The sequence below is a fragment of the Gavia stellata genome, chromosome 3, assembly GCF_030936135.1.
Source record: "Gavia stellata isolate bGavSte3 chromosome 3, bGavSte3.hap2, whole genome shotgun sequence".
Classification (NCBI taxonomy): Eukaryota; Metazoa; Chordata; class Aves; order Gaviiformes; family Gaviidae; genus Gavia; species Gavia stellata.
This window is the reverse complement of record NC_082596.1, coordinates 57,899,736-57,921,441: the sequence shown is the minus strand read 5'-3', so window position 1 is coordinate 57,921,441 and position 21,706 is coordinate 57,899,736. Positions and strand designations below refer to the sequence as shown.

At 36.3% G+C, this 21,706-nt stretch overlaps 1 protein-coding gene across 1 annotated transcript in view; it reads left to right on the top strand.

Moving 5' to 3' along the window:
* Window positions 1–21,706, top strand: part of PIEZO2 (piezo type mechanosensitive ion channel component 2) — a 322,465-nt gene that overhangs the window by 44,772 nt on the left and 255,987 nt on the right. Inside the window, exon 2 of the mRNA XM_059815888.1 lies at window positions 13,282–13,377. Within this exon, the coding sequence (XP_059671871.1) occupies window positions 13,282–13,377 (96 nt within the window). The remainder of the gene's footprint in view (window positions 1–13,281; window positions 13,378–21,706) is intronic.

Here is a 21,706-nt window from a genome sequence, read left to right as displayed (position 1 = left end):
TTGTAAGTGGCTGCTGTTTTTCTTTCTGCAGCTTCATCTTTCCACTTCTATCACTTAATGCGATGTGGTAAAGCATGAAGTTAGTTATTTTTCTAGAATGACAAATAAGCATACTCTTGACAAACTGACTGGTTGTTGTACATTGATCTAGCTGTTAATGAAGGGAATCGTCTGTGTTCGAACAAACCCCAACATTTTACTTATTCTGGCACATTTCTTTTCTGGAGCTACAAATTTCACCTAAGACTGGTCAGTTTACTCATAAAGACCACTTTGAAATCCATGGTTTATGTTCTCAACTGGTATAAATTTTGTCAGTTTACTGATAAAAATACTTTCCTGACCAGATAAAAATTTATACTAATGGAAGTGCTCATAAATAAAGTTAAAAGGATTATGTAAGTCTTTGCTGCTGTTATCTTCACTGTATATAGAACCCTTATCAGTTAGGGATCATTGGCTTCCCTGCAGAGATTGCAAAGAAAACCACATTTTTTGTTTCTTGAAAGACAGCTTGGTGTTTGTATCTTTCTTAAATTTTCAGGATATGTTTAAATCAAATTTAATGTGCCCTTCACTTAGTTTTAGTCCTCCAGGATGTATACTTTGGCTCTTTCTCAAGAAGCGGATCTTCTGAGATTCTCAGTGGACTCATTTCTCCAAATTTGAGATCTTGCCCAATTAAAGAGATGCTGGATTTTTTGGTTTGTTTGGTTTCTGTTTTGTTTTGTTTTGTTTTGTTGTAAGAAAAGTAGACTATTGCATTTTGAGAATGAAGATTCATGTTGTGACCCTTGACTTTACCTGTACCAGTCTTCATGTGTTTAGAACATACCTAATGATGAAAAGTTTTTATTATCTCTTTCTTCCCCTGCAACAAACAATCCTTTACTTTGTGATTCGCTGCGTTGAGAGCACTAGAAGTTACATGATGGTGAACCCATTTCCTTGGTGGGATGTGACTGCTTTGCTTTCTATGCTGATGGGATACTGCGTAATATCATTGGGTATCTTCAGGACAGTGGCGTGACTCCAAAGAAATACGTAGTCAGACTTTATATTGAGCCTAGATATAAACAGATTAGAATTACTAACTGCGTGGGAAGTTTTCTTCAAGTTAAACTTCTTAACTTCCCACATTCAAATATTCTTGGACAAGGACACAATGGTTTGTTATATAAACATGAAAGAAGTATTAAATGACTTTGAATTTCCAGTCTTGTTCTTAAAATTTGGCTGGGAACTTATCAAAGGTCTGGAGGAATGTCTGCAAATCATATTCCAGGGGAAGAAGACATTGCTACAGATGCTGCATAATAGAAAATCGGTATGTGGAAGGAGGTCTCCCACAAGTACCAGAGATTTGGCAACCTGAACTGAGTACCATAGGTTGCAACACTTTGAGGGCAGAGAAAGTGTCTTGAATGATGTGCATAGAAACAGATGCAGTGTTAACATATTTGCCTTGTTCTTTCTGGCGAATGTTTCTACTCAGAAAAAATGCACAATGAAGATGTTTTTTTCTCTTTTCTTCAATGACTATATGGACTCTATCTTTCTGTTTGAAAACTGTACAAGACCATGGTCCTGTTTCAATGGTAGGACTTTTGATAGATGTTTTTTCTCTCAATGCTAGCTAGGCATTGCATTTGAAAGCCATTGTAAAATGCATCTGTCACAGAAGGACTCTGTCTTGCAGGGACTGTGGTCATGTGCACGTGAAATTTCATTGAGAGTCAGATGGGTTTAAGTATGACTTCTCCAGAATAAGCCATCTTACTGATCAAACCAGATTTGCAGTTACAAAGTCTCTCAACATCTCCCTGGGTTCCACGATTTCTTTGTGTTCTCCAGGATCCTTTCTTGGTTCCTAGTTATGAGAATTAGTTTGCAAGGCAATTCATGGCATTCCTGAGTAGATTCCTATAATAGATCGAAACTTCTTCACAATAAGAGAAAATTACTTACCATATTTTAAGGAGAGAAAGAAATGCACGATTCTTCTTTAAACAGAAAATGATTTCTTATTTTCCAAACATCAGTTTGGAATAGTGACACTGCAAGAATGAGGGGCTTGCATCTGCTTTACACAATTGACAGATGTCTTCAAGATAACTACTTTTCAGATTTTGTTTCCTTTGGTAAACACTGTGGCTTTGTAGCACTGTCTGAAATGCTCCTTCATCACCCAGATTTATAGCTTGCCATTGCAACCCTCTGAGCCCTTTTTTCAGTGATGGACCAAGAAAGGAAGTTTATCTATCCTTTCCTCTACTGGAATAAATAATGGCAGAGTTTTAAACACTGCATTCGTATTTGTAACTTCACTAATGACAGTCATATTTCTTAGTGTTAACACCTCTCTGATGTTTAGTCATGTTTATATTCCTCAGAGGCGTTTGTCTGGGTTAGTTTTTTTGCCACGTCCTTCATGTGACTCAGGGTTTTTTAGGACTGGTGTCAGCATAAGCAACAGCTGGCAAAAAAAATTATTTGGTTCTTTCTGCATCTTATGTCAATTGGTTTATGGTGATTTATGTGTTTTAAAAGACAGTGAGTGTGGATGGCTGTGGGGGATTGGTAACACATGCCAAAATTTTCACTTCTGATTGCTGGAAGAATTTGGCCGAGTAGCTGTTCCTGGTGTCTGATAGCTTCTTAGTGGCTGTAAATGAAGGTCTTGGTCCCTTTCTGCTTGTTGAGATCTCTCTGTCACAGAAGTGTCTCCACATCTTTTCCTGGTTGATGTTGTGTTTAGCAGTAGTGTTGCGCGATGTTTGGTTGTCATCTGTGTTCTGCATTTGCTGTTATTTTTAGTTTGAGTCTTAACAGGGTTATGCAACCGTAACAGCACAACCAGACTACTCTCTCCAGATGTCCGAGGGGCAAGGAACACACTTTTCTCATCCCATGAAAATGAATGAGGAGCAGAGTGATTTCTTTAGCTCCCACTTACTTTCCTAGAGAGAGGATGATTCGAGACAGAAGATAAGCTCGTAATTTTTGGCATTATAAAAGGCAGCAGATAAAATGCCAGAGCTGTTTCTGGAGCAGAGATGAGAACGTGGACAGTCTCCCTTCCACAGGCAGCTGCCTTGGTGGAGGAATATGACAGTGTCTTCTTCCTCTTCCCAGGCCAGTGAACGAATAGATGCGTAGTGCAAAGTGCTGTGACCTCAGTGAAGTGGGCTCCGGCATTTCAGTGGCTGGCATGCTGTCCTGATCATAAAGCCTGAGGACAGCACAGATCCCACATTTGCCATCTATTTTTGTTACGTAAAAAAAGGGAGACTCATTGCAAATGGCATGTTGGTTTTTTTTTTGGACAGAGGTTAGGACCACTATTTTCTGAGTGGAGCTTACTTTGGCATGTGTTAATTGTATGAGGTGGGTGAGGGAAGGGAAAGAGTGTGCCTGCAATGAATTTTAATCACTGAGAGAAGAGACTGGAACTGAAAGGTGTATATGTAAAGAAGTGTCAAAACATCATAAATCAAACCCCCCAACCAAAAAAACCCCAACCTTCTCTCAAATTGATTAGTTGAGTAAAGGATTACCAACACAATGTAGAAATGTCAAAACCTTAAGGCAATGTAAGAGACAGTAGAAAGCCTTACTTTAGTTCCAATCTGCCACTGAGCTTGAAAGAAGTTAAAACGTTAAGTAGATCTTTCTAATGGGAAAACTTACTGATGATGGTGTCCATCATTTTTTTACTTTGGAAATACTTGTATACTTAGTCATGTCAGTAAAGCACATTGACATTGGATTTGCTTGTTAGAGTAGAAGCTCCTTTAAAATACATTATTCTGAGTAAGGTAATGATTGTGGTATGCTCACACCTGAGGTCTTTTGTTCATTTTCCTCACGTCAAAGACAGTTGGGGAGCATAGCTCCTGTATCTAAGAGCTGGAAGAAAGAGGCAAACAAGGTGTTTTGTCTTGTCCTCTCTCTGTACTCAATTCCCAGGCAGTATTTGCCACAAAATTAAAATCGGTTCCAGATGGATTCTGGTGGAGAGAAAGCTTACTGAAACTGCTGCTCTAAGAAAGAGAGGAAAGGGGAAAATAGTCCAGCAAAAAGACCCTCCAAAACCCTTTGAAAAGTGTTCACTGTCCAGCAATCATCTCTCCTGATGAGCATTGACCAGTGAAAAAATGTCATTGTAGAAGTGCTGATGTGAACCAAATGCATAGTATTTTACTGTTTATCAAAGCATTCATGTTTTTTTCCAAAAGAAAAAAGTTTTCTGTCTGGGTGTAGCACACACTAGATACGTGATGCTGCAGAAAGCAGCACCATGTTGAAATGTTGGCTCAGGGGCAAGGTGGGGAGTGGTGTACATTAGCACAGCCTCATCAGCAGAGCTGTTTAATGTGGAATGAAGGAGTGTTGGTTGATGCAAGAGGTAACTTGTCCTGAGCTAACACAGTTCTGTGTGGTTCTGCACGGCACACTGTAGGCTATAACCATTAATTTGCTCTAAAAGGATGATAAGATTACATGCATTTCACTTAACTGTCTTGCACAGCAGTGTATAATTCCAGTCTCATCTATCATGAGCATTATTTGAAATGGAATTACTCAGAAATGAGTGAGAGCAAAACTGGGCCAGGAGTTAACCCCTTCTTCTGAATTTCAGTAAGAAGAAATAAAATTCACAGATAGCTAAAGTTCACTGGGTACTTTGCCTATCAGATACTTGTCATTATTAGAAGGTATGGTTCTTGAAGAGGTACATTTCTGGTCACTTTTAGAGTTTTGTTCTTAAAAACAGGTTGTTTACAGCATATCTAATTTTGCAATGAGTGGCAATTGTTTCCTTGTTATTGTAAAGAATCTTGGAGGAAGAATTTGTGAAACAAATTTTGTATTTCTGAAACAGAAATTTGAAATGTGAAGAACGTGTTTGAAGATACTAAAACCAGCAATTTACCGAACTAATACAACTTTCCTTTCTTCTTCAGAAACTGGTAACACACATTTCTTATCACAAAAAACTTAATTTTTAATCTACTTGTTTTATTAGTTTTACTGCATTTGGTCAGTCATGGCCATGTCAGGTAAAAGTGGTAAATCCGCAGAGACTTGTAACTGATTTGCACTTGTGTCTCTAAGCTGAAAAGGAGATGTGAGGTTTGCTCCCCTTTGTACCTGACCAGTTGTTGGCTCATATCATTACAGAGGAGACGAGAGTAACTGCTCCATCATCTTTCTGAGAGATTCTGTCCTGTGACTATTTAATACTGAATCGTTTTATCCAGCCAACAGTGAATGACCTTAACTTTTTACTATGTTAGTTCATAAACAGTGGTCATCAGACAACAGAGCAAGCAGTGTACAGCCTTTTGGATTTTCCAGTTTCAGTGTGAGGTTAGGTGGGCTTTCTCCTCAAGCACCCCCCTGCCCCCAGGGGCAAAGGCACCAGGAACTGTAAGGAAATACTGGAGGGCAGTTTGCTAATATTTTGTGTGAATACATGTGTGTGTGTTTTGGTCAAAGAATGCTGCATACATGAACCCTTAGAAAAAGGAGGAAAATTCTGTTTTCATTTCTTCTTACATTTGCTAGTTGAAATTAGGAGAGAGTATTACTAGAAATTAAAAAGCTTTAAACGTAAAAGCTTTATGCAGATACAAATAGCAGTAAAACAGACTTTTCTCAGCAGTCTTGACTTCTACTCTCCATATCACGTTGTTGGAAATACTTGTCTGTCTGGCTAACAGGAGGTGGGGTTTTTTGTTTTGATTTGTTTTTTAACTCCTTTTCCTTGAAAAGTCCTTTATTCACAGTGGTTCTTATTTTGTAAATTTTAAGTCGCCTTACCTCTCTTAACATTTACATGTATTCCTTACTGAGCTCTTATATAGTCCATATAGTCCATTTTACCACGGTTTAAAATGTTGTTCAAAACTTCTGAATTGTTATTGCTTTGTCACCAAGGAAAGCTGTGTTTGTGTTTGTAACTGTGAAGTGGATTGCCTTGGCATATAGGAATGTATATACATAAGGAGAAGCTGCAGTGGCTTATGTTTTTGCATCTCTTAAGCTGGTTGCGCTGGACAATGAAAAGAAAGGTCTGCTGGAGTTTTTGTAGTGGAGTGCCACTACAAGGCAATATTTTTTACGTTAGAGGTGAAGTGTGTATTTTTGGGGGGGATATTCCCTTTATTGCTGTGGGCAGGTTAGCTCCTACTCTGTCACTGATTCTGTAATGCCTTTGCCTGTATGGGAGGGTAGCTGAATTTAGTACTCACGCTTTTAGAAACACCACTGATGGTTTCTCATGTACTTTTGTTCTTATCAGCTGAATTTCTAGGGCAAATATAGTATCCTGAAGGATGAGTCCATATGGCCTAATGCAGGAGCTACTTGCCTTGGTGAGGCAGCTTTTGGTGTCCAGTAAGATGATTTGGGGTAAATAAATAAATAAATAAAAATCCCCCAATTTTGTATATTCTAAAGAATGTGGGAACTGGCTGATAAATGTCTTACCAGAGGGCAGCGCAAGTGGAAAGGCCTAATTATCATGTCATTAGGACAGTGCCTTATTGATAAGAGGAGTCTTAACTGTATATCCACCTGGAAGAGTTGACCATTGATGGCGCATATTCATGGACGGCCTTGTAGAGTACCTTGGTTGTGAGGAGGAGATGTATTTGCTTTAGCAGTTGTTTTACTCTAACTTCTTAAACTGGTCTTTTGTACCAGAAGCTTTTAATCTTGGGTGTATACCCGTGTTTTGTTCATGTTATACCTAGTAGCAAAGGCTGCCTTCTGTAGCCTGTTTTAGTCATCTGAATTAGGTGTTAATTGGGTGTTTTCAGAATTCTGAGGATGTAACTGGTAGAAAATTTGATATTAACCATGGGATAACCATGAAAAATTGTAGCATTAGAGTCAGGAGTCTGGTGCTGAGTTCGCCTAGCTTGAAGAATTGGACACTTGGCCTCCTAGAGACCAAATAGTTTCACAGATCAATCAGCTACCGATTCCCTTCCCCTTTCGTTTCTTGGTCCCTTGCTTTCAGAGATTTATTTCGGATCAGCTGGGTATAAGAATGTGTGAACAGCATCAGCTCTGTCTTTCAGCCAGCAACCCTTGCCTGCTCAGGGTTAGACATTTTTCAGCAGCACTTTTTCCAATGAATATTTTCACTGAGTGGTTTTTTTTGTCACTGGAAAAATAAGCATGAATGTGAAACCAAATTTTAGTCTAAAGGTAGCAATCTTGAAGAATATCCTTGCATAGCTTTCTTAATAATCTTGCAGCTGTAAAGGTGTTAAAACAGGATGCAAACACTATGCAATATCCTGCTGAAGGTAGAAGACACATGACTTCATTGTAGTTGGCTGAGTCAATTCCTTCTCATGCTAATGTGTGCCTGCTAATGTGTGCATTAGCATGAACACATTGGTCCAGAGAAGATAACTTTAAGAACAATGTATAATGCTCTCAAACCTACAGTAGAAATACATGGAAAAAACTGTTTTTACATAGTTCTTGAACAGAAAAGGGTATAGCAAGCAATACATAATTCTGTTAATATTAATGACAGTGCCTTTTTAGTAAAACAAATTCAGAAACAGTGAGTGGATGGCTAATTCTATTTTCACCTGTCCTTCATATTTTCTGTTGTCGTGGCTTTTGACACAATTCCAGCTTACAAATGAGAAGCCAGTAGCCCTTTAGTACTATGCCTGAACTCTTAAAGGCTGATTTTTTTGAACAGGTAGCTTCCACTTCTGAATTAAATATTTTTAAAAATTTTTTTAGAATAAAACTAAACACATCTTTTATGAGGCTATATTTTTCCTCTCCTTTCCAAGATCAAGCTCCATGCAAATTCCTCTATCGCCACCCACTTTGCCCTCCAATATTTCTTATTTAACAGGTAAAATACAAATTCTATACAAATTAACCTCTTTAATTAGAAGAAAGGAACAAATTGTTGGTATAAATCTGAAATCATAACATGTAGCAGCTGTTAGAATTCTGACATTGAAAAACCCAGTATCTACATGTAGAAACTTGGTGGTGAGTCTAAGAAGTGGTAGTAGATTTCTTCAAGTTCAAAAGTATTTTTCTTTGGCTATCGTATAATAATGAAAAATAAAATCTAGAAGGACAAGGTTACATGATGTCATGTGATTTATTATTTTCTATTTTTTTAAGATTCCTTTTAAATTTTGTATGGTGCATACTGTACAGATTTATCTTAAGAATGAATTAAATATTTTCAACTTTATTGTAATTAAAAGTTGATTTTTTTTTTTTTCTAATTCTGCATTAAAGATACAGTTCAAACTAAAATAGTTTGAGCAAACATCATCTGTGTTCTTTAACAAGCCATAGATTGTGGACTGTCTGGGAGTCCCTTTTTTTTTTTAATGCATATATACAGAGCATGTGTATACTGCAGTCTGGGGCATTTAAAAGTGTATTGTCTAATAAAGGAAAAGGAAGCATAATTTTGAAAGGTACGTCACTTAAGAGTATGTTCTTTTCACAGAATTTTAGACAATGACTTTGTTAAATCTCAGTGAAATGCATGTTTCAATTTTTTTTAATTTAGAAAAAACATACAATAATGAATGTCCTTTTTTAGTGCTGAAATATTGACTGTTTTTATTGACTATGCCAAGAAATATACAAGTAGCCCTTAAAATATTAGCAATCTGTGAGTTCCCAGGTGTAATGTCAATTCTTAATTTCAAGAAGAGAAGAAAAGTACTCAGTTCTTGTGTAAGGCTCTCTAAGGAGTTTTCTTAAACCTAACGTATTCTGATACTTTTATCTAATAGAAATTATGGATCATTATGTTATTAATACTACTCAGCACTGGCAGCTTTTTTTAAGGCTTTGTACACAACTCTCTGCTCTAGTGATTGTAGCATAATAGGAAAGATTTTCTATTACAGTAAAATTAATCCTCTTACCTGAGTAATTTTACCTGTATGAGGTAATCATTACACTCACTTCCTAACAAATTTTGTAAAAATACTTTAAAATGTATTCTTCATTGCAAGACTTAAGTGTTCAGAGCTGATTTCTGTTCTCCATTAGTCCCAGAATATGTCAGCAGAGCAGGCTTTAGAGATTTTTTTCTTTGTGCTTTTTTTTTTTAAGATATGGATTACATGTAGCAGGATTAGTGAATTATGAATGCATTTACAGACATGGTGAAAGAGAAAAACGTCAGTTATCTGTGACTGTAATTTTTCATTTGTTTGAACAAATGACTGGGTTCCAGAAAGATGAAATATTCTACAGCTGTAATTTTTTGCTACAAATAACTTGCATGTCAGCCTTTTGTGACAATTTTATACATCTGCATGTTACTTTTTTCACTATATATTTCTTTCTGACTGCTATGGCATAAAGATGTATGAAATTATCATAACTTTGTCTTAGATGACATTGTGATCCTGTCTTTAAAGGTAGTATTTTTTTAGCATCCTATGCATTAAAACAGAAATATTTCAAATAATCGCTTATGAATGGAGAAGTCAATCTTATATGTTATAAAGTACTCTTTTCTTGCCACCGAAGGGAAGGTGCCCTAAAGTACTTCCGCTGGTTATAAAAAAGCTAAGTTTGCTTCTAATGTACTAATATGCTGTATATCAATAGCTCTGGTTTTTATGTCTTTTCACAATTATGTATTACCACTATCATTGGACTGTGAACATTAGCAGAACTTTAGAGATGAAAATCACATTTCTGGAGTTTTGTTACTAGAAGCTGTTAGAAAACATGGTGAGAAATGTGGTTTAAAAAAAAGACTGAAGGAAAGAAAGTGTATATGGACTTTGCAGGTATGGTATATTGACCTATTTAAGCTTTTTGTTCAGTGTTCGTTTTAGGCAAATGCATACTTCTGAAACTAGGAAACTGAAGGGTTTCCTGGATACTAATAAAATCAACGCTTTCAGCTTAGGAAATATTTCTTTTTGCCAAATGTCTTCAAAATATTTGTATATTTCTGCAGGACACTTTGTATGAAAAAAATATATAAGGGAAGGTTTGTATGGAGAAGTAATCTCTGTTAATAGTCCAGTTTATGTAGTTGTGGAGAAAAAAAGCTTTTGTGAACACAGTCTCCTCAGGTCTAGAAATAGAAAGCAGTAAATTTTGAGGTAAATATAGCTCGAGAATAATTCCTCTGAAATTAATTTTGCTAATCAACTAGACAATTTCAAGAACAGGTAACAAGCCTAAAATGCTACAATTGCATTAATTTTGATACAGAACTGATAGTGCAAACTGACCAATGTAACCCAAATATGCAGAAATTTCTATACCAGCTGGATTTCCAAGAAATTAATTTGTGTAGGTGCTGCTTCTGTTGATGGAATTCCATTGACCTCAAATGGGACTTTCCACTGTGATGGACATCTGCACATAGCTGCCTTTGCAAAAGGAGACCTTTGTGAATGCCAGAGGGAGTGCAGAGGATGAGTTCATTTGCTTTTTTGAATCATCCTTTGTTGTGTATCAGTGACAAACTGAAGCTGATTTTATGCCCAGCAACTTGTTCTAGATAGTTTTGAGTATCAGAACTTAGGAATACATATATTTGACAAATAATGTTGCAGCACAGTGTAAATATGTAAATACAGTGCAGCTGCTGTTTTCTAATCTTTTATCTTTCTAAAAATATGTTCAGTCATGGCCCTTTGCTCTGGCACATTAGTTTGGTAAGGCACTAATCTGTTCAGCAAAATGTACTAGATGAATGGAAATAAGGAAACGTGATACAGAAATAGTGAATCAACTGAACTTAAAAACATTGCAGCTAAGTTTTGGGGTTTTTAATTTACTGATTCTGAGAAATGTATTGCTGGTGCTCTTGCAACTGCTTAAATAAATGTAGGTTTTCCAGGCAATGTCTAGCCAAGGTTACTAGTCTGCTGGAGGACACTTCGATGTAAATAGAGGTTCTAAATATCTGACATGGACTTGTTAGCAAGGCATTCATTGCCATATGGCTAATAAAGGAGGGCACTAAATCTAAAGCACACAGTTGCTGTTTTCTATCTTTGTACTGAGAAAACTGAGTGCTAGGTGCTCTACAAGAAGTGGAGCAAGGTCAATTCTGAAGGGAGAAGAAAATGTGTATAATATTGCACTGAAATCAAGTAAGCTGTTTAACATGATTAAAAGCTGATTGACACAATCGCTGTAATAACGGGATAATAGTATTATCTGCTAATATTATTCTTCCACCAGAATGACTAAGAACATTTACCCTTCCCCTGGAATACCAGTGGAAAAGCCTTCAGGCTTTAGATCAGCCTTGAACCACTATTGTACCTTTTTCTGTGAATGCCAATGAACTTATTTCCACCCCAAATTAAACTTGCAAAGAGGTTGATTTATGGATTTGTCCTGCTCTCAGGAGTATCCTCTTTAGCATTCGTTCCAAGAAGGCCACTAATGGCTGTGTTACATGCTGTGCTCCTCTGCAGAGCACCCTGAGAATAGGTGCGTAATAGCGAGGCTGACTCCTTCTTCTCAAGTACATTCACTTTAAAGCTCTGATAATTGCTTATAGAATTCCCAGTGGGATAGGTCCTATTTATTTTATCTTGCAGTTTTTCTTAGTTACAAGTGTAGGTGTAAGTCTTGGGGTGGCCTTTAAAGTCTGCGGCTATAAAGGGACCTTAAGGAGTAAGTGACAGGAGCAATCTGAGTTTAAACTCTTACAGGCAAATGAGAAGCTGCTCTTAAGCATTCTGGATTTCACTCTGAAAAACCCTCTTCAAGCTTTGATGGATTTTGTAGTCCTTCACAGATTTTTTTGAAGGCTGGCAGCAGAATCATGTCAGTTTAGAAGTAGAGCATAGGTGCTTCTTGTCCTTTCTTCTTGCCAGACTTACCCATAAAGTTCACACATTTCTTGGCTAAGCTGCAGATCTGTAGCGTAAATCTGGAGTCTGTCTATCAGAGCTATTAAGGAAATCAAGTTGGTTTTTCAAAACATTGGCTAGTTTGGAAAACAAAAATTGTAGCTATTGTATGGATTTGTTTGTTAATAGAGAGACTTCTCAGTTTTGTATTTACAACTAAAATGGACAGATGTGATGAGGATGAGGATGAATTAATGCTTAAGTTGTTAACTCATTTCCAGTATAGTCTCCATGAAATTTCATGAAGTGATGACTGGAGAAACTTGTTTTCTTTTGGAATACACATTTCTGGCAGGGCTAAGGCTGTATCTGTTCTCCAAAACCAAGTTGTTTTGGATATAGCTGAGAAGACTTAATTGATACTAGTTACATTCCATGAGTAAATAAACGGAGAGGTTAATTCATCTTCTGACTCCTCTGCATTTGGCTTATCTCATGGGAATGGTTGAATGTGGTAGGTCTCATAATATTTCAACAGCTGCTGCACAGTGGAATTGCAGATTACTTTGTTGGTTTTTGTTGTTTTTATCCTTTCTGTATGGAAGTCCATATACTACTCTTTCAGCACAGAATATGCATGACATTCTTTGAAAAGGTGCACCTTGGCTGTAGCAATGTTGCTGCTTGTTGTAATGGCCTGCTGACCTGGATACTTTTAGGAAAATACACTAAATTTTTTAAATAGAAAAGGAAATATTAGACAAAGTTAGCAGAGTAGTTCCATTCTTTAGAAAAACTTGTATGACACCAGTTGCAAGTTGCTGTGAAGCCCTTTTTCATTTGTAGTTCACAATCTTTTGACTAGACAAACTTTGTAAGGGCTAACAAATGGGTGATAGTAAAATTCAAAGACCTCTCTAATGATTTAAACACATTGCTATTTTAAGGATAACTGGTGATTTTAGCCATGCTGTAATTTGGAATCTGAATATACTTCATATTTTTTCTTCATTATTTACTGATAATCCTTGATTTTAATACAATGAACTTGTATGTAGCTTCCTAAAGAGAGCCCATAAATACTGATTTATGCATCCCTATATATTTTTGTGGGGAATAGTTTAATGAGTTTATGTATGAGGAAAGTAAAAAGTTTAGATAGCAACTAACTTGTCCATCATTCTGGACAAAATCTTCGTAGCTTGGATGCATCTTTTGTGCTAAACCTAAAATATATATTACTGTGAAAATACTTCAGAAGTGTATTTAATTTTATTATTTATTTTAAGCATAAACATGAATACTTGTGTAGAAATTATTTAAATAAGTGGTGAAAAGTTGGTAAGGTAAAGAGTATACCTTGTGCTATTGAATTTGATTATCCCAGGCTGATTAAGCAATATGTTCTTTTTCTTTTCTCTCATTGCAGCCTGTGCTTTCCGTTACAATGGACTCTCCTTTGTCTACCTCATCTACCTCCTGCTCATTCCTCTGTTTTCAGAACCCACAAAAACAACCATGCAAGGTAAGATATTCATTGCTGCATTCTTCAGAATGAGTGGTGGACACAGTACATGCAGAAGCCTTTGTGTAGTAGAAGGTGAAGTCATAAGCATTTTCCCCTCATTAAGTGAGCTAACTTGTAATGCATACTGTAAGTTCCCTGACACCGTAGTTTCACTATATGCTGGCTTTGGTGCTGAAGGACTTCCAACCATGATGCCATTCTTGGCCAGGGTGCAGCAGGGCTGTCTGATAGTGGTACTGGGGGATCCTTTTTATGGCATTATTTTACCTGGAACACTGGCATGGTCTGGGTGAAAAATGAGCTTCCAGAACCCCCCCTATCATCAACTGTGCCCCAGGTCTGGGTTTGTAGTTACTTTTGAGAATTAAATGTGGTCTCAGATTTTTCATCCAACTGTATTTCAGGCACTTATTTAAACATCACTGTCATCCTGACTTTATACAAGTGCCTTACTAAAATATAACTAAAAAACCCCCTATATATCATGAATCAGTCAACCTTTTACAATTTAAAATATGAAAACAATTATGGAAACCTATAAAGACAGAAACCATTTCAAAAGTATTACGTTCTTGCTGTTTGTAAGGGGCCTGTTGTCTGTGTAAAGGAGTGGCTTCTTGAAAGTCAACAGAAATGGCCGTATAACAATATCAAAACTTAATGGGTTTGTGATCTGTTGGTGGAATTTGCAGTGAGGATGCAATCACAGATTATTATCTACTGGTGTGCTTTGTCACCTAGTAGCCTGTTGGATGAGATTGCTGATGACTGCACTAATGCTACTTGAATCATTCTTGTTCCTGCTTACCTGATTCTCCTTCAGATCAGTATAAAAAATATCACACAATGCTAAAGTCAAATGGACTCATCTCTCATCTTCTCTGATGGAAATAATGTGAAGAGTATCCTTTAGAAAGTAAGCTGGTTCCGTGACGCCACTAACAAAAAGGAAGCATTTAGAGGTCCTGAAGTTATACTGCCTTACCTGATACTGACTTTGGAATAATTCTTCTACTCACAAATCCATTGTCATGGCTGATGGAAATTCAGACCATTTTAATCAACATAGTTCCCTAAAGAAAAAAATTGGAAAATCTAGACTCTGAGTATAGTGACATCTGAGTTTACAGGGCCTCTCTGAAGTTCTTACTCAAGTATTTTGGCACTTTTCGTGGTTTCCTGGGCAACCTTAATCTTGACTTTGTTTTGCCAGTGTAGTTTCTTAGCAGTTTGGATTTACCCCTCAATTCATGTATTTTCCTATTTCCTTAGAAGAGCTTGAAGATATTCCAGGTTCTTCTTCAATCTCATGTCTGTCTTCTAAATGCTGGTCAACAGAAACTGATACTCTTTCTTACCTGAAGAACTCGCTGTGATTTGACTGAGCAACAGATTGACAACAAACATGTAGTTTTCAGTGCATTAGCTGAAGAATGACATATTTTCAAATGGTTTATAGACAGGTCTCCTTCTAAACATCAATTTCTGTGTCCTGCCTATAGCTATGGTCATTGATCAACTTCCCCTGAGAAAAGAAATGTATGAAACTTTCTTGAATTCTCTGAGAAGAGTTCTCAGGTTCTGGTTTAGAGTGACCCCTCAAATTGTCGTTCCTTTTTCTCTTTACTGAGAAGATGAAGAGAGAAAGCAGGAGTTTCAGAATTGTCTGATGAACTATTCATTACTGCATGGCACATAGTGACAGTACCAATCAGTTCTTACAAGTGGAAGTACAACTTTTGTTGTACCAGTTTTTACTAGTGTTTTCCATTAACTGTTAGTTTGAGGAGGGGAGACAGAACTAAAGAAAACCCTCTTGTTTCATCTGTTTGTGCTATGGTTTCTGTTAATGCAGATTTTCACCCAGTCTGTGGATAGGGGAAGCTGTATAAGGAAGAGAACTTTCTCTTCCAGGATTAATGGAATTAATCCATTTTGCATTCTTCTTTGGTTTTCCTTTATAATTATTTGGTGTGATTGTAGTAGTATCAATTGACAGAGATACCCATGGTGCTACACAGTCTTGACACCTGAGCTAAAGGAAAAGAAATGCAAAGAATTGCACAATGGTAGTATTATTGCTAAATATTCTTCGTAAATGGGATATGAATTATAAATAGATCAAAGTCACATTTCCAAAAATTGCTTAGGGTGGGATAGATTTGAATTATATCAGATTTGGAGTCTTTGTGAATTGCAATTGAAATATCTTGACACAGCTATGAAATAAGGCAAGGAATCATGTGAGAATTAGGATGCTTTTGAGATCTGCTCTTTTAGCTATAGAGTTCAAATCTCCCACCCCTTGGTGAAGAAACCATCTTCAGGAAGTATTACAGTACAGAAGTGGAAAAGGTCTGATTAGCATTTGTATTTCAGGCCTTAATTCCTACATTTATATCATGTGTCTCCATGCTCGTCTACTTCCCCACACCATTTTTCACCCAGTTTCTCCCAGTCATACTAAGAAACTAACACATTGTCTTTTGGCAGGGACCCATACCAATTGGGTGGGCTTAGTTTATGTTGACTGTGTAAGTATCCAGTAGAGCCAGCAAAAACAAGGCTGAAAAAAAATTAAGTAAGCATAAAAGGTAGGAAATCCCACTCTAGGTAAGACTGTCAGTCATTTTTGCAGGAGAAAATTACCAGGAGAGTGTGAGAATGGAACATCAGTAAATGCCCAGCTGTGAGTTCAAGTTTCTCTCAAAAGTGCTGAAGGTGGCAGTTGAGAGGGAAGCACTCAATGGGAAATTTGGGTGCAGTTTCCCAGATAATACGCAATTACTTGTCCATTTTGTGTGTTTTGCTGCCTCTTCTGTGCCAGGAGAAGTGATTGACAGGATAAACAGAGCCGTTTTCTAGATGCCAAGAACGACAGTGGAGAGACATCCTAATTCTCTCCTTTTAGAGTCTGAAAAAGTCTATTTGATTAATTCCTGTGTGATTCAATAGACAGTAAATCATCTAGTTGGCATCACTGATGACAGCAATCTTTCTTCAGAGGAAGATGCTTTCTTAGGACTTCGGATAGTTTCCCCAAATTGTGTGTCATACTGCATTACACTTCTGAATTTCATATTATGATATGTTCATGAGAATTTATTTCTTACATAAATTCAATATTTCTGAGTGTAACCATTTTGGTCCACTATCCCTGTCACCTTTTTTAATTGTGTGCATATGTGTGTAGGTGTATCTTTCTATAAAGTGTTGAGGGATTTTTTTTCATGTCCAGAGGATGGAAAAGAAAGGGGAAATATATAACTATTTTAGTTAAAACCAGCCAAACCACCAGTAAATCAGAGTCAAAAGTTAAATAAAACAAACTTTATTAAAAAAACACCCCAAACAACAAAACCCACTACATGGCTATATTTTTTACTTGTCTTTTCTTTTTTTTCCTTTCATTTCTGTCACTTAAATAGTATTTTTGAGTCTTCTCTTCTATTTCTGTTTTGTTCAAGTCATTGTTTTTTCCTGAAATCATTGCTTCCTTTGATTAAGTCTTTTTATTCTTTTGGGCTTTCTGGTGTCCTTCCACTAAGCTTTTCCTTCCTTGTCTCCCCCAGCTCACTCAGCTCCCCAGTCTTAATCCCTGACCAACATTCCTACATCTTCAACTTCCGTCTATTTATCCAGTTTATCACCTTGCACTTTCCAGTTATTGAACTTCCACAACTTCTCTCCACCAAGTTTAGGGTTTTTACAGGCTATAGAATTAGAAATTAGTCTGGAATGGATGACGTCAGTCTAGATTAATTTTAATTTTGACAGAAACATAAAAGGTTAGAAACACTGGGGAAAAAATACTATACTAGCTGAAATAGTTCAGATGGTCTTTAAAGCTTAATGGGTAAAGTTTTTTTCTTTTCCTCCCCCCCCTTAATCTTCTTTAAAAATGTAATTACTAAGGTAAAGTAATATTAATCCTTAATCATGGAGATAAGGCACAGTCTCATGTCTCTGCATATGTTCAGTATTTGTTTTAAGATACTACCTGCCAGGTGAAAACACCAACCTCTTCTAAAGTACAGGAGACATCTTCTACAGTTAGAGTTGAAATGCTGACTTATTTAAGATTTATCTGAATGTGTTGTTTGCAGACATATTACTTAACTGTCCATGGAGCTGGCTGAATAAGGGAAAATATATTCATGAGCATATATGTGGAGATAAAATGGTATTTGGTTAACTCTCTTGTTCAGCTCTGTCTGTTATTTATAATCCTTGAAATCAGTGATTACAAAGCTGATTAAACAGCAAAATGTACTACTCTGCATAAAACAACTATGAAAAATGTTTCATTGTAAATAACATATTTTGTCTACAGGAGTAATTTAAAACTTGACCAATTTTTCAAGGGTTGCTGATGGGAACTGCTTTTGTGGCAGATACCTCTTTGCATGTGTTGTAAAGCTATGTGTTTTCAGCAGTGATTTTCTGTATGAATTATCTCTAAAATCAGCAACTGATTGGTTTCCTAATTCTCTGGAGATGAAAAATAGGCAGTAAACTGTGCAGTAGCCCAGTTTCTAACTTCTTTGATTGTGAGATTATTATATTAGTGATCTTTTTTCTTTGTGTCTAAAGTCTACTGTAATGATGTCCTTGTCCTTGACAAAGGCTTGTCCATGCTGTTGTGATAGAAATAATAAAGCATGACTATATGCTGTTGTGCTAGAAATAATAAAGCATGACTATATGCATTCGCCCTATCTTGGGCCAATAGCTCATTTGGCAGTACTAAATAAGTGGTTTATGTGGCTTTTTTCTGTAACAGAGGTGAGTTTGCATTTAGTTAGTTTTGTTAACTTTCCTTTATTTAATTGCATCATTTCTGATTAATAAGACTCTGTCGCCAGTCACCATGTAAATAAATAAAAGGGGTGCGTGTGTGTGGAAATCAGTTAATTATTTCATATATGGACTGGATTTTGCTGACTTTGCTTACGTTAATGGAAAAAAGAATGGGATTACTTCTGAATTAAGATACTGCTCAGCATGACAAAACTTACATCTCTTCTGTATTGAAAAAATTAATTTGGCGTAGCAGTCATCAGTAAAAATTATGTTTTAAAAATGCATAGATTGATAAACTGATGAACAATATTGAAATCATAATAATTGTTAATCTAACATTATCTTGAGTATTGCTGAAACCATGGTAAAGAAATGGAACAGTGGAGTTTGTTTTGCAGATATGAAAGGGCTTGTGATTTGGAACAATCTGCACAGAATTGCAAGATGCAGAAGGGTTGCGGTGACAAATTTGGAACACCAAATATAGCTGAAGAGGTTTTGGGGGAGTATTGATCCAAACTAATATGGGAACAATTTTTATACAAATGTTATTTTGATTTCCCTATGTGAACAATGCCCCTATGTGTATACATCAGTTCTGTAATGCATCTGTATTATAAGCAGTCTTTTAATGCTCAGCTGCACTAGTTTTCTGGACTTTCACACTGTCTAACTTTAGACATCTGATGTTAGACATCTAACTTAAATGTTCAAGTTATGATTTGGGTCATATATTCGGTGAATAGAAATAGGCTGCTCATGATGGTGCTCTGAGTTGGCCATTTAAGCCTCCAGTGAGTCAAAAAATCTTAAATTAGATGCTTAATTTTATACCTGATTTACATTGCATGTTGTTAAGACTTCTGAACAAAATAAGGAGCTTAAGTGAATATTGTCATGTGATACTCATGAAACAGAAAACAGATTGTTAACCTCTTAATTGTAAATTCTTGCACTGAAATCTTCACTGTTGAGTGATTTGTAGTAATAAAAAGCACTTTCTATGTTAGTGGATGTTCTGCTCTGAAATGTCTTCAGTTTTTAGCTTTTCAAGATTTTCTGAACATTGCTTGCAAATGAACTGCTGCCCAAAGTATATATGCAGAAATCACTTGCAAATAACTTAAAAAAAACCCCAAACAAAACCAAACCACTGATTTCGAGCTATATGTTTAAAAAAAGGTTTAACAAAATTCCTCTCCCTCATTAGTCCTGTTAAAACCATGTCCTACTGATGGCAAGTGTCATACTTAAAACTGTAATACAGGACTATCCACAAAGAATGAAATACTTAAAGACTATAATCTCCTAATGTATTCACTAATAGATATGTTGGAGTAGTCTTTCATGTCTGCTAGTATGGAATGGTGATGTTTGCAACCTTACATGTCTTTCTCTGTATCAAAAATTTGAAAAAGGTCCTTAAACTTTTTGGTCTTTTCCTTTTAAGCCAGTTCTAATAATTTTCACAGCAGCGCTATTAATAGGATTTAATGGAAAACACAAATACTGTAGCTAATTCAGATGCTTTCAAGCATTCTGGTTTTCTTAACTTAAATGCATATAAAATGAGTTTGTAGGTTGGAAATACAGACTCTGATTTTGAAAAGACTTAATCGCATGGTTTCTGTTGCCTGCTTGGAACAGAAATTCTATCAAATGTGCATCTTAAGGCTTACAAGTCTGTTACTGCTTCAGTCTAAGGAGACATGTTAAGTTCAAGCAGTTGGAGTTCATGACTGTTTTTAGTTCAATCTCATAACAATTACATTACCTACTATTAGTATATTATTTTGGGGGCATTGTAGTTGGACTGCTCCGAATAGCGGATAACAATGCACCTGGTTGCACCATCTGAAAGGGCAGCCAAAACAGAGGTACCCATTTTGTGCATCTGAGGTGTATGATTGAAATCCTGTTCACCCCTGCAAGGGGTAAAAGCTGTGCCTGTTTACTGGATTTTTCAATAGTATTGGCAAGTTGTATGCTGTACTTCCGTTCTTCAAAACAGTTTGCTGTGGTATCTGCCAAAATGGACTTTGACAGGCCATAGACCTAGTCATGTTCTAATCCTGTTAGAAATTAAAATGTATGAATTGGCTACACTGGGAGGGGATAAGTTTTAAAACATGTTGCAAACATAAAACATATTTCAATGAAAAATCTTCATGGTTTTGGGTGGTACTACTTGAGTTTTGATCTTTTTCTCTTTAGATTTTCTGTATGTTTGTATGCTTTTGAGAAGGGTTTCATCCATGTTTTACCTGTGTAACCACAAAGATGATTTGTTCCTTTGTTTGAAAATGATTTATTACCTGTTATCCTTAAGTGCTCAATAGAAACTACTCTGTGCAATAATAGAGATGCTGATTAAAGCGGGTTGGAGAACTCTTTAAGATGTTTTTGGAACTACTGAGTTTTTTTGTACAAGCCCAAAGCATTAGTATGAAGTTTTATTTATAACTCAGAAAATGCTTTTCAGCAATTAAAAATGGGATTTCTACTGGACTGGGCATGTGTTTTCCTGTGGAGGCATGCCAGGCTGCTACATAAACATACTTTGGCTCGAAATACTGCATCTCGGCTAGGTTTCTCCACTTCCAACATTGTAAGTATTCTCTTGGGAGTGAACAATGGAGCATGTTATTTATAATCAGTGGTCCAAATCCTGAAGTACTTATTCGTGGAAGTTTTAGCAATGAATGAGTGAAAATGAACTATCGCTATCACAAGTTTAAATTCAGCAAACTGTTTTCATTGTAAAACTGAGCACATATAAATGCTGCATTAGTTTTTGTATTATTTAGTTTATTTTAAAGCAATATGTCTCCTTAGATATTAAATATCTTTTGTTTTAGGAAAAAAAAAAATTAGCTTAGGTTAATCTAGAAGTGATTTCTTTATTTATTTTAATGTTTCAAGTTGATCCCAAGCCTATTCCCTGCCCTGGTGATAGTCAGCTTCAGACTGAATATGTCATTGTTTAATTAACATTGTTTAACTTAACTCTAGCAGTGAATAAAGACCTAGAGCCAAAACAAAGCTGCCTTTTCAGCCCAAGGTATAGGTAAATGCAAATTTATTTAATGGAGAAGTAATTCAGAGGCACAGATAAGACCTCTCAGAAATTTTTGTTCTTGGCAGTAACTCTGCAAACATGCTTTTTTTTTTCCAATTCATGAAGCTACATGCAACACCTAAATAATACCAATTTTACTTTATACAGCTTGTGAAGGTTACTTTTCTAGCCTGTCTTTTGTGTTCTTCTTTGTTGAAGTCATTGAAAATTAGTCAATTTTCTTCCTTTCAAGGAAGTATGTGCAAAATAAAACTATTATTGCTACATTTTGAAGGTGAAAGGGCAGAAATGGGAATCTAATCTAGAAAAAATATGGTAGATTAAGAGAGTTTGCTATAAGCTACCTGTCTGCCCAGTTAACACTGCTAAAGCCTAAGGAGAAATTTCTGCTATGAGTTAGAGCAAGACAAGGGCAAAAGTGTGCTTTAGACCCAGTTGAGCACT